General features: G+C 37.2%; 1 protein-coding gene across 4 annotated transcripts in view; it reads right to left on the bottom strand.

The window, feature by feature from the left end:
- Invs (inversin) overlaps positions 1-13823 on the bottom strand; it is a 104140-nt gene that overhangs the window by 37144 nt on the left and 53173 nt on the right. For 3 of the 4 annotated variants that reach the window (XM_042695286.1, XM_042695289.1, XM_042695287.1), the window contains 3 exons: positions 6411-6584; positions 2933-3100; positions 374-554 (listed from right to left, as the gene is read on the bottom strand). In XM_042695286.1, the coding sequence (XP_042551220.1) occupies positions 374-554; positions 2933-3100; positions 6411-6584 (523 nt within the window). The remainder of the gene's footprint in view (positions 1-373; positions 555-2932; positions 3101-6410; positions 6585-13823) is intronic. The other variant, XM_042695288.1, reaches the window with a different exon arrangement.

The raw sequence follows: 13823 nt of genomic DNA, 5'->3' as shown, positions 1-13823 counted from the left end.
AAGGAAAAAAATCAAATACCATGACATTAGCACTAACATGAAGTTAAAGCCCTCATTTCCCCCAGTACAGGCACTGGATATGAGAAGAGAATTATCTTACATTTTTACATGTTGTCAATGAATTTTCATTACTTTTATGACAACAGTAAAAGTTAAGATATGAGGCTGAAATTAAAAATATTTAACAGAGAAAGGATTCATATCACTGAAACTAAGGCATACAATAGAGTCAGTTTGTCAAATATTTCACCGGATCAATTAGAAATTGAGGTAAATAAACAGGTGAGAACCAACCAGGAAAGAGAAGGAACAGGAATTCTGTATCTTCAGGCAGTCCTTCCGACTGTTGATCCTCTGATTCACAGCAACTTACCTAATAAAGCTGCCCAGTGCAGAGGGGTTCGAAATAAGTTATCATAGGATGTTATGTTGCAACTTTCATATGAGGTCAGGACGTCAACCACCGTCACATTTCCATCGGCAACTGCAAAGTGGAGAGGGGTGCGGCCCTCGTAGTCTTGCCAGTTCAGTAGAGACTCCGTTGGGGCAGCATCCTGATTTTAAGGAATGAGAAACTTCAAACATATGTGGAACCCTTAATAAATGATTGTTGGCATACTAACAGACTAACAGAGCACCTTTCTACACCTAACTGCTACTACTTTCTTTATAGGCACAAAAATAAAGATAAATACAGAAAACAGGGTATAGTTCAAATCTTCAGACTTATTCATCTTTGACTATCAGTACAGAAAAGAATGTAATAACCACCATGAATTGGTTATGTTTTAAGGTACTAACAGTTTTGTCTAGTGTACTTTTGTGTCTGTCATGGATTCAGCTAAAGCTGTGTTTTGTACTTTTGGCCATATGTATGTATCTGTAAGTAATTTATAATAAATAACCCATACATAATTTTGCCTGTTTTCAATGCTTATATTATGGCAGTGTATATGAACTTCCTTTGGTCACTTTTCCCTTTCAGCACTGCACTTGTGGGTATTTGTGTTGACAGCAGTGCATTTGTTGATTTGGGAGAATAAGCCACGCTTTATTTATCCATTCTCTTCCCAAGGGACTGTTGTTTCACCATCACAAGTGATGTTCTAGTGAGCGCACCCTTTGCATGTGCCTTGTTACATATGTATGATAGTTTTCTCTTGGCAGATATCAAAAGAGGAATTGCTGGGTTGATATTGTTGATACTTGATACTGTCAAATTGCTCTCCAAATTGTTATACCAATTAACACACCATGACAATGTGTAAAAGTTTTTACATCCCCTAATGCTGACACAAATTAATCACACTTAATTTAAGCAGGAAATAAGAGTTGGTGTTATCAAACTTACCATATTTTTTTCTTAGTACAATGTTTTATTATCTATATTTTTTAATTTTTTTATTGTTAATATAAAGGTGATACACAGAGTAGTTATAGTTACATAAGTCAGGTAGTGAGTACATTCCTTCTGGGGCAATGCCACTCCTTCCCTCGATCTCTGTGTTTTTATTTGTGAGTGTGAAAGACACTTCATTGATATTTAATTTGTAGTACTTTTATTAATAAGTTTGAAACTTTTTAATCATATGTTTGTAAGTGATTCAGTTTTATTTCCCTATAAGTTGACAGTTCATAATATTTATTCATTTTTCTATTAGACCTTTGAAACAGTTAATTAAGATGCATTGCTTAGGTCCCTCTTCAAGGAAAAGGCCCTATTTCTCCAGGGCTGGGATGACCCTCAACTCTCTGCCTGCCAGAATGGCATCAGCTGAAGAGTTACCTCACCCAGGATCATGTTCCCTCTCAGGTTAGGTCATACCCTAAACCAACCTTCAAGCTGAGATCTCAATTTGAGCTCTCTCTGAATGGTCATCTCAGATTATGGCTTTCCTGTGCAGTGAGTCCATTTCACAAAGAAAGGAGTAGGACGTAGGCTCTCGAGTTTCCCAATCAGTATGATTAAAAGGAAGGGGAAAATCTGAGAGAAAATATCACTGAGTGAGAACTGAGAGAATTCTACCCCCAAAGGACTTCAGATATAGACTTACCATATGAGGAAGAGTATATATCTATAAAATATGAAGGAGAATAAAAATGCAACGGGAAGTGAGCAAGGCAGAAAAAGAATCATAATGACAAGGTGGATTTTAAGAAGGGCTAAATAAATATTTAGGACATGAAAAATATATCACTAAGATTAAACACTCACTGGACAGGATGAATAACCACTTAAGAGCTGAATAAAGACCAAGTAAAGTGGAAGATGATCTGAGATGATTACCCAGAATGTAGCAGATAGACACTGGAAAAGGGAATGTAACAGGAAGTTAGTAAGCATGGAGAGTAAAGTGAAAAAGTTTAGCGTGTGTGTGTGTGTGTGTGTGTGTGTGTGTGTGTGTGTGTGTGTGTGTGTAGAGAGAGAGAAGGGGCGTGTAGAGAGGAGAGAGGCTAGCCTAAGCTACACAGTGAGACCCCTTTCTCAAAAACAACAACAAATCACTAGATGATAATCACAAAATTGAAGTTAATGTTGGCCTCTGAGGAAGGAGAGACGCTGCCCGGCGGCTTCAGTGGCACAGGGGTAATGGACCTTTTCTTAAACTTGGTGCTGATTTTGGTGTTTCCTTATTTTTTTATATTATACATGCATTCCAGTAATCTAGCTTGAGCTATTCACTGTTCAACAAAATCAAGTATAAAACAAGGTAAGAGAATGATAAATATAAATTCAGGGGAACAAGAATGAGGCTGGGGTGGATGAGGGAATGCATCCAGAGGCACAGGAACCCTCTGTGTGGTCTTCAAAGTGTTACTGAAATGCTCCTCATGTCTGATGTGTTCTCTGGCTTCATCATCTGCTTGTATGGAGTACATACTATTTGTACATACTAGTTATGTCACCATCGTTTTGTTTTGTTCTACTCACCAGGATGCATCTCACTGTGTGCACGGCACTTGGGTCTTTGTGGTTGGCTGCCCAGTGGAGTGGGATCTTGCCCTCGACGTCAGGGATGCCAATGTTGGAGTCATGCTTGATCAGCAGCTTCACGTGCTCAGGGTTGTTGTAGTAGGCACTCCAATGCAGAGCTGTTTGCTGCAAGGTGGAGAGGCTCTCAAAATGACACCTAACTTCTCCAAACTTTTTTTTTTTTGTCTGTTGTGGGGCTTGAACTCAGGGCCTGGGCACTGTCCCTTAGCTCTTTGGCTCAAGACTAGTACTCTACCACTTGAGCCACAGCTCCACTTCTGGTCTTTGAGTCATTAATTGAAGAGTCTCACAAGAACTCATGGATTTTCCTGCATGGGCTTGTTTCAAACTGCAACCCTCAGATCTCAGCCTCCTGAGTAGCTAGGATTACAGGTGTGAGTCACCAATGCTCAGCTCTCCAAACTTTTTTTTTTTTTTTGGTCCGGTCGTGGGGCCTGAACTCTGGGCCTGGGCGCTGTCCCTCAGCTCCTCAGCTCAAGACTAGCGCTCTACCTCTTGAGCCACAGCGCCACTTCCGGCTTTTTTTTTCCTTTTTGCTTATGTGGTGCTGAGGAATTGAACCCAGGGCCTCATGCATGCAAGGCAAGCACTCTACCACTGAGCCACCTTCCCAGCCCTCTCCAAACTTTTATTAGGCGAGAAGCACTGCTGTTTTATACACTGTACATCACAGTCATCATAACCCTTCTGGGAGATAAGTGCTCTTTAATTTGCATATAATTGACAAGGAAGAGATGTATAATCTGCTCAAGGACAGGGTAGAATGGGGCTGAATTCAGATTTTAACCCAGGAAGTGTGATTTCAGAGTCTGGCCTCTTAATTTCCACAGTTGCATAATTTATCAAGTACAACTAATAATAATTAGAAAGACAAAAGTAGCTCTATAGCTGGTGGCTCACACCTTAATCCTAGCTACTCAGGAGGCTGAGACCTAAGAATAACAGTTTGAAGCCAGCCATAGCAAGAAAATCAGTGAGCCTCTTCTCTCCCACTAGCCACCAAAAAGTGGAGCTGTGGCTCAAGTGGTAGAGTGCCAGCCTTGAGGGGAAAAAGCTAAGGGACAGCACCTAAGGCCTGAGTTCAGGCCCCACGAATGACAAACAATATCAACAACAAAAAAAAGAAAAAGAAAAAAAAAGTAACTCAATAATTACAATGAAGCAAGGGATGGTCTTGAGATCACACATCTGCTTATCACAAAAAAAACCTTAGAATGTGATAGAATAACTTAAAATTTTTAATCATTTTACTTTAGATGGTATCAATTAGTTAAGGGTTTCATTTTAATAAGTCTATGTATATAATGCCTCTTCATGATAACTATCATTCTCCCTCATCTGTCATATTAGACATACAAAAACTAACATGGTATTTATTTAAAATGTCCCTATAAGCAGTTGATATGAAGTCATTATTTAACTCACTACTTTCGTTTAGTAACAACCAAAGATCACAATAAAATTACAAGCACAGTGTTAATTATTATGATCTAATTTCTTAGGATTTGCCATGCTGCTTTCATAGTAGCTACACCATTTTATACTTTCAACAAACAGAAAGGCATAAGGTTCAGATTTCTCCACACCCTTCCAAAAATGTCTTATTTTCTGTTTTTATGAGACAGCCACTCAAAGGGTGTCAAGTATTAGCTCTATCACCTGGGTATATTGCCATCCCCTATATAGGGTTTTTGTTTGATTTTGCTGTTCTAGGGCTTAAATTCTGATCCTTCCGCTTGCTAGAGAGATATTTGCTCTAATTGCTGAGCCAAGCTTTCAGCCTGTTTGTTTTTGAGACAAAATTTTGTTATTCAGGCTGGTTTCAAATTTGTGATTCTTGAGCCTCAGAAGCCTACTGAGGGAGTGAGTACTAGAATGGTATGTGTGGGTCTATACACCTGGCCTGACCATGGTTTTGATCTGTACTTTTCTGATCAATAGTGTCGTTGATCATTATTGCTTATGATAGCCATTTGTGGATCTTCTTTGGAGAAACGTCTGTTGAAATTCTTTGCTGATTTTTAATTGGTTTTTAAGTTGTTCATTTTTAAGTAATAAAAAATTAACCTATGACTGATTCAATTTTTTTTTAAAAGAAACAAACTGATCCTTTACCACAGAGAATCTGAACCTCACTTCTCTAGGTTTCTGTGTTATTCTCTTCTCTGTCCCTGGCTGTACTACACAGCTCTTTTCACATCTGTTGATGGAATAGATAACCTCCTACTCCTGTAAAACAACTAATGAACAGAGTTATCTGAAGACTACAGGAAGTGCTATAATGTATGAGGAAGATATTAGAAAGCTTAAAGATATGGAAAGCTTCTTATGTGATTGATGAGTATTTGTGGTTCGATTAAAGTGCTTATAATAGTGAAATATTAGCATTATGAATAGTAGGGTTTGGAATAATATTCTTGCACAGTTGTAAAGTAGAAGTTGATCTCAAAACTCAGACTACTAAATAAAACTTAAAAACTACATAGAAAACGCCATGAGAGTTAAAAGATTACTGAATATAAATCCAGTGGATTTAGTCATAAGAGTTTTCATTACATGGGAGCACTGGGGTTAACAAGACTCTATGACTAAATGCCTGGTGGAAAGGAAGAGGATTATCATTCTTGTCTAACTAATGATGACGTGTTTTTTTTTTTTTTTCCTGTAAAGAATGATAAGAGCATCAATCAAAACAATGACCAGTGTGGACAATATGTTACAATTTAAGAGCAGGGAAGATAATGAATCATAGCAACAAATGCTAGAGCAGATGTCAGAACTGAAATGCAGCCAAATTATTTTATAGCTAGTGTTTATTGAGAGAATATCATGTGCTGGACATTATGCTAGACAATTTGTATGGATTATATCATTTTATCATCAATAATCTTATCGGTTTTTCACACATAAGAAAATTAAGGTCCAGAGGAGTTAGGTAATTTGCCCAAGGACAAAGAACAAGTACTGATGGTTTCTGGATTGAAACTCAGAATCTGATGCCAAAGCCAAGGCCATTAAACCACCATGCATTAGTATATAGTCCTGGGCATTTGGCCACCGTGAAACTAACCACGTACAGTAACTATGGTGACTCTGTCAAATACAGTATTTTGGAGTTAAATTTGGATTTTGGATTTGAATTCTAGTTCTATCACTTACATCTTGGGCAAAATTGTAATCTTCTTGAGCTTCAGTTTTCCCATCTGTAGAAAGGAGATGATACTACGACCATATGGTAGCAAGGCGGATAAAATGGCAGAATTTAAGTGAAATACTTTAATGGGATGTATGTATGTAGGCATAGAACTGTTCTGCCACTTGTATAGGTATAGATGTAGGCCTTCTTCTTTGAGGTTTTATATCATAAAATAAAGCATTTATTTTCTGTTCTCATTTGGTTTTGAAAGTCTATTACCTTATTTTTATCCTGTGTGTCTACTTCCCCGGGTGCCATAAACTTCAGCAGAAGTGCCAAACACTTAGGGCTCTTGTGCCGGGTGGCCAAGTGCAAGGGTGTCATCTCTTCTAGATCCTTCTGCATCCAGTTTGCTCTGCGTGTGAGTAAGAGTTTCATGAAACGATAATTTCCCTAATTAAAAAAAGAGAAGAGAGAACAAGATGAAATTTACATTGGGGCTAGTTTTCTTGAAAATTTGAATAACTCTCCTAGAGGATAAGTACTCAGAGAAATTAATAAAAGGAAAAGTACATCACCACATTAAAATAGCAATTGATTTTTTTTCCCATTTCTTTCCAACCACTTTGTAACACCTACGATTTAAACAGTGGCTGGTCAATATTTTATTGGGTTAAGGCAATATGATTACTTAACCAGCCTACTATTGCTAGTTATTTAGAATCTTTCCAATGTTTTCTACTGTAAAGAATGCTTCAATTTACATCTTCTTCTCCCACATAGTTATCTTTCCTTAACATTTTCATAAAAATAAATGATCCGGAACCAATGTAGTCTTTTCATAGGTCTTTTTGATATATTTCCAATTTGTCTAGTAACAGCAATGTGTGAGTGCACAGCACATTCTCATCTATACAGTACCTACTGCTTATATTTAAAGTCTAATACTGCTGTGAAAAATATAAACCCCAATTTGCAGTTGAGGAAATTGAGATTCAAAGGGGTAAAATGTCCTGTGCATGGTCGTCTGGTGATACTAAAGGGATGATGCTAAAGAGAGCTACTGATACATCCAAAGGAGAAGCAGCTCATTCAAAGTTTGTATCCCAGATTCAAATAAGGGACCAGCGAAAGCAACAAGGAGGAAGATTTGCCTGGTTTCCATAGAAGAAAACACAGGAAAAACCATCACAGGTTGGGGCAGAGATAAACAAAGAGAAGACAAGGCCAGGACAGTCAAGTCCAAAAGTCAGTTTACATTAGACAGTAGATCTCGAATGGACTGAAAAACAAACAGCCTTAGTTCCATTATTTCCTCTAGGCAGATTTCCGTGACAACACTGAGTTGGTTTTTCTTTATTCTACTACTACTTTTCCATTTCCTGCATTTTCTCAATAGGCAGGTACATGATTTTTTTCATTGGGAGTCCCTCACAGACTGAAAGCTCCAAGGAAGGAAGAGCTATGTTTTATTTATGGGGGACGAGGAGGGAGCAGCAGTTCTGGGGCTTGAACTCTGGGCCTGGGTGCTGTTCCTGGTGGTTTTTGTTTGTTGTTGTTATTTTTCTCACAACTAGTGCTCCACCACTTGAGCTACAACTTCACTTCTAGCTTTTTGGTGGTAAATTAAACACAAAGGTCTCACAGGTTTTCCTGCCTGGGCTGCTCCCCACCGTGATTCTTAGCTCTCAGCCTCCTGAGTAGCTAGGATTACAGGAGTGAGCCACTAGTGTGTGGCTCAAGGCTATGTTTCATTGATCACCGTGTTACCAAACTCTCTGCCACAGAACAGGCGCTTCCTAATTCGACAGGATTATGCGAAGGACTAAGTAAGTTTTTTACATAGCTGTAAAATTCTTATTCTTAATGGATAAAAATGATGGAAGGGTCACACAAATCAACATGCATTGTAATCACAACCTGACTTAGGGAATTATACTCTTTTTGTACAACTGCTTAATAATAAAATTTAAAAGAATCTTATTTACAACTGCCATTGTAGGTCAAAGAAGTTGAGAAAATAATTTTCAAATAGATGTCATTTGCTCACTCATATATTTTAATTCTTTTCTTCAATTTTCATTAACAGTGGGTAACATTTAACGATACTTCTCAGTTTATTCAGCTCTTAAAAAGAAAGGTTCTTTGAGGGGGAAAAAAGGTGCGAAAATTTCCTCAAGAGGGCACCCTGCTCTAAATTTCTTGCTCTTTGGAAAAAAAAGAAAAGAAATGAAAATGTACCCAGGAAAAACAAATCCATATGACACTTCATACTAAAAAATAAAGTCTGACCTTTCTGAGTATAACATTTCAAATATTACAGAATAATTCATCATGACCTTTTAAAGATATTCCATCAGACAATCATTTTGATTGTGAAATTAGAGAAAAATAGGCAGGAGAAAAGGGGAACTACTACCTGCTGGTGGTGACTAATGTGTTACAGACACAGTGCTTGTCCTGTTGATGTTTTACATCATTCTTGGGATGTTACCTTCACAGAACATGGCACATATCAGTAATATTTATTCATTCAACAAACATTCATTGGGGTTTGATATAAAACAGGCAGGAATACAATGTTTCCACGTCACTTTTATTTATTACAAAGCTTTCAATATAGATTTTGTCTCTGCAGCTCACACCATGGGAAATATTTGCAGATTAAATAAAGTATCCTCCCATCCCTCTATTTCCTCATTCTTAAACCAGGGATAATAATGTAGTACCTGGAATTCTTATGCATGTGAAATGAGATAGATAATATTTGGAAAGTACTCAGAACAGTGGACAAAGCAAACACTCAGCAAATGTTTGCTTGGATTATTAGGAACAGTTTCTCAGTGTGGGGAAGGCAAAATGAAATGTAGATGGTTGGGTGGAACAAAGAATGACCCTATTTTTTTTTCTTATTCAGATAGCTATCCATGCCCTACCCACAGTTATGCTAATCAGGACCAACAGAGGCACACCCAACTAGAATTCCACTGGTACCATGGGGAGGCACCAGCTTTATAACAGGCTGGCTTCTCCTGTTCTAAAGGACAGAGACCTATCAGATGGTATCTGTGATAGCTAGGGCAACAAAGAATATAATTCACTTGGACTATGGTCAACCTCTCTATTCTCTAAAACAGGCATTATTAAGTACCTATCAACATGCAAATTAAAACTCTGGAAACAGGCAGAAGGGACAGAGAATTTAAGAGCTGAAATCACAAGGATAGAGGTGGGGGTGTGTGTGTGAGTGTAACTCGGTGAGGGAGGGCTTGCCCAACATGCATGAAGTCCTAGGTCCTTTGGCACCGGAACAAAATCAGGAAATATGTCTGTTCTCAGTGGAAAAGGACAATATAATTAGAAAAGCAAGCTAATTTGTTCACTTCCCAGAGACTCATGGTATGTAAGCCATTTTGTTTCCCATAAAGCCTTCTCAATATGGGGGTGGGAAGGGGAGTCTCAATATTTCTTTACGATTGTGTAAAATGAGGGCTTCTCCAGTTTTTAGAATATTGTTATAAGGTACATACTTTGTGGGGAGAATTTGGAAGTTAATCCTTTAGCCCTCTCTTTCAAGGCCACAAATAAACTAGTCCTGTGGCAAGAACTGCTTATTTGAGGATCTCCTTTTGTAATTTCTGCCATGGCAGAAAACAGTGCAAAAGTGAAGGAAAAGGCAGATGAAAAAAGCATATCTTTAAGAAAACCCCGAGGGCTGGTGAGCAGGAATAGGAGAGCTGAAGTTATAGAACGGTCCTGTCTGGTCACTAGAGAGACATTACTCTGATAGAATCAGGGGTATTCTGCCTCTGAAATATGAAAACCTTACCCCATTTTTCTGAATGAATAAAATGGTGTTGGTTATTTTTTGTTGGGGAGACATAATTCCCATCCTACTCTCCCTATAATTACTAACACCCAGAATTTCTTGTGTCATTCACATGAGTGGTGGGATTTTCCTCAAATGTACGAAAAGGGGTGTATCTCTGAGAACTAAGTCAGCACTTATTGATAGTATAAGAGGTTTCATTATATTTTCATACATACATACATACATACATACACACATACATATATACATATATATAATGTACCCTGATCAAATTTATGCCCATACCAGTCTCCCTTGCCTTCTATTACTTTCTTCAATTTCAACAAGTTTTATTGTTCTATCTTCAGACATGCATATATAATAATTTGATCATATTTACCCTGCTCCTAACTGCTACACATTCCTGGGATACATTTTCTATAGTGTATATTAATTATACAAAGCAGTTTCACTGTGATATTTCACACATGTTCTCTTATATTGCATATGTGTGTGTGTGTGTGTGTGTGTGTGTGTGTGTGTGTGTGTGCACCCATCTACCTATGTATATTTGTGTATTTTATCTTTTACGGCTAGATTCTGCATATGAGAAAAAACATGTAGCCTTTGTCCTTCAAAACCTGGCTTAGTTAACATGATGATCTCCACATCCATCTCTTTTCCTGCAAATATCGTAATCTCATTCCTTCTTATGGATGAGTAATACTGTATTGTGTATGCATACCGCATATTCTCAATCCATTTACCAGCTGTAGGGCAACGAGACTGTTTCCTTAGGTTGGCTAGTCTGAAGTTCTGCAAGGAAAATGTATTCAGACTTCCACTCCTGCTATATGCCCCAGATAGTATTGCTAGATCATATGGGAGTTCTATTTTGTTATTTTTTAAGGAACTGCCACCTTGTTTTCCAGTGGTTGAACTAATTTACATTCCTTCCAACCATATATATGGGTTCCTTTTTCCCTATATTCTTGCCCGCAGTTTTTTTATGTTCTTGATGGCCCTTCTGACTGGAGTGAGATAAATCTCAGTGTCATTTTGACCTGGATTTTCCCTAGGACTAGGAATATTGATCATTTCTTCATATATATATGTGTGTGTGTGTGTGTGTGTGTGTGTGTGTGTGTGTATATGTATATATATATATATATATATATGTAGTAGCAATTTGTACTTCTTTTAAGAATTGTCTGTTCAGTTCATCTGCCCACTTACTAAATCAGTAGGTTGTTGATTGTTTGGGAGTTTAGTTCACTTTTTCTTAGCTCTTTTATATTTTCCATGAATATTATTATTAGTTCCTTGTCAGATGTAAGCTGGTAAAGATTTTCTTCCTTTATAGAGACTGTCTTTTCATTCTACTGCCTATTTCCTTTGTTGTGCAGAAGTTTCTTTCTTTTTTTTTAACTTTGATGTATTCCTACTTATCAATTCTTGCTTTTGTTTGCTGAGTTATTACAGTTCTACTCAGCAAGTTATTGCCTATACCTATATGTTCCAGTGTTTTCCTTAGTAGTTTCAAAGTTTCAGGTCTTACATTAAGATATCTGACCCACTTTGAATGGACAAGAGACAATCCTTTATATGTAGATACCTAGTTTTCCTAGCATCATCTGTTGAAGACACTATCTTTTCTCCAATGCATTTTTGATGTCTTTGTCAAAACTCATCAGGCTATAACTGTGTAGAGTTATTTCTTGGTCTTCCATTCTATTAGGTTTTATGTACGTATGTTTTTGTGCCAGTACCATGTTGCTTTTGTCACAATGGCTCAGTAGTATACTTGAAGTCATATATTTGATACTTCTTCCAGCATTGTTTTGTTTTTGCTTAGGATTGTTCTATTTGAAGTCTTTTGTGCTCTGACATGAACTGTAGGATTCATTTTTCTGTCTCTATGAAGAATGTCATTGTAATTTTGATGAGGATTATATTGAATATGTAGACTGTTTTGGTAGAATAGCCATTTTTACAATATTGATTCTGCTGATCTGTGAGAATAGAAGGATCTTTCCATCTGTGTCTGTCTTCTTTCATTTCTTCCTTCAGTGATTTATAGTTTTTACTACACAGATCTTCCACTTCTTTAGTTAACTTAATTCCAAGGTATTTAATATTTTGAGATTATTGTGAATGGTATTGCTGTCCTGATTTTTTGCCCAGTTTGTTCATTTTCTGTTTAGAAAAGCTACTGATTTTTGTATATAGATTTTATATATTGTCAGGTTCAAAGTGTTTATCAGATCTAGCAATTTTTTAAGTGAACTCTTTAAAGGGAACAATTCAGCAAGAAGATATTACACTTCCAAAAATATATTCTTCTAATGTCAGTGTTTTTGTTATTTCTTTCTTCCCAAGTTTAAACTTTACTGAACAAAAAGGGACAGATAAGTTAAGATACAATGATAGTCAGTAACCCTGATACCCTACTTACTATCAACAGACAGACCATCTAGGAAAAAAAAAAATCAACCAAGACAATTAGGACTAAACACCATTGATGAAGATTATACATTCTTCTCAGCAGCTCTTGTAGCTTTCTCCAAAACATAATATTTTAGGCAATGAGACATAGTAAATGCAAAAAAAAAAAAGACAGAATAATGTTAAAAATCAATAATAATAAAGGGCTGGGTAGGTGGCTCAGTGGTAGAGAGCTTGCCTTGCATGCATGAGGCCCTGGGTTCGATTCCTCAGCACCACATAACCACAAAAAAAAAAAGCTGGAAGTGGTGCTATGGCTCAAGTGGTAGAGCACTAGCCTTGAGCTGAAGAGCTGAGGGACAGCACCCAGGCCCAGAGTTCAGGCCCATGACCGGACCCAAAAAACAAAAACCAAAACAAAAAAAATAGTAATGAAAACTACAAAAATATTTAAACACATGGTGATTGAACCAGATATTTCTGAATAATCAGTTGGTCACTGAAGAAATTAAAGATGAAATTTAAAAATTCCTAGATTCAAATGAAAGTAAAGTATAACATACTGAATTGTGTGAGACACAGGAAAAGCTGTGATAAAGTTTATAGTTGTGTTGCCTAAATCAGAAAAATCAGTACGATCCCAAATAAACCACCCAATGATGCAGCTCAACCTCTTAGGAAAACAAGAACAATCCAATTATAAAGCCAAAAGAGGGCTGGGAATGTGGCTTAGTGGTAGAATGCTTGCCTAGCATTCATGAAGCCCTGGGTTCCATTCCTCAGAACCACAAAAACAGAAAAAACCAGAAGTGGCACTGTGGCTCAAGTGGTAGAGTGCTAGCCTTGAGCAAAAGAAGCTCAGAGACAGTACCCAGACCCTGAGTTCAAGCCCCAGGACTGGTAATAATAATAATAATAATAGTAGTAGTAGTAGTAGTAGAAATTACTGAAATGGAGACTAGGATCAATACAAAAAAAATCAATGAAACAGTTGGTTCTTCAGACAGATAAGTAAGATCAACCAACCTTGAGCCAAACTAAACAAAAGAATAAGAGAGGAGACCCCAAATTAAAAGATGAAAAGGGGGCTATTACAACAGGGGCTATTGCAACAGATACAAATAAAATTCAGAAGATTATTAGAGAATATTTGAAAACTTGCACTACAACAAACTGGAAAAAGAAGAAGAAATGGGCAGATTCCTTGGCATGTATGACACACAAAATTGAACCAAGAGGACATAAACAACTTAAACAGATCTATACCAAGCAATGAGATCGAATCAGTAATTAAGAATCTCCCAACAAAGAAAAGTTCAAGACTGAACAGATTCACTGCTGAATTCTATCAGACAGCTAAAGAACATAAACAGTACTCAAACTACTCCAAAAATACAAATGTAAAGAATACTACCAAATGTATTCGGTGAAGCCAG

This window comes from Dipodomys spectabilis, unplaced genomic scaffold (genome assembly GCF_019054845.1).
Source record: "Dipodomys spectabilis isolate Male_0828 unplaced genomic scaffold, ASM1905484v1 ptg000006l, whole genome shotgun sequence".
NCBI classification, from domain to species: domain Eukaryota; kingdom Metazoa; phylum Chordata; class Mammalia; order Rodentia; family Heteromyidae; genus Dipodomys; species Dipodomys spectabilis.
The sequence above is the reverse complement of the archived record's forward strand: the minus strand, read 5'-3'. Positions and strand labels throughout refer to the sequence as shown.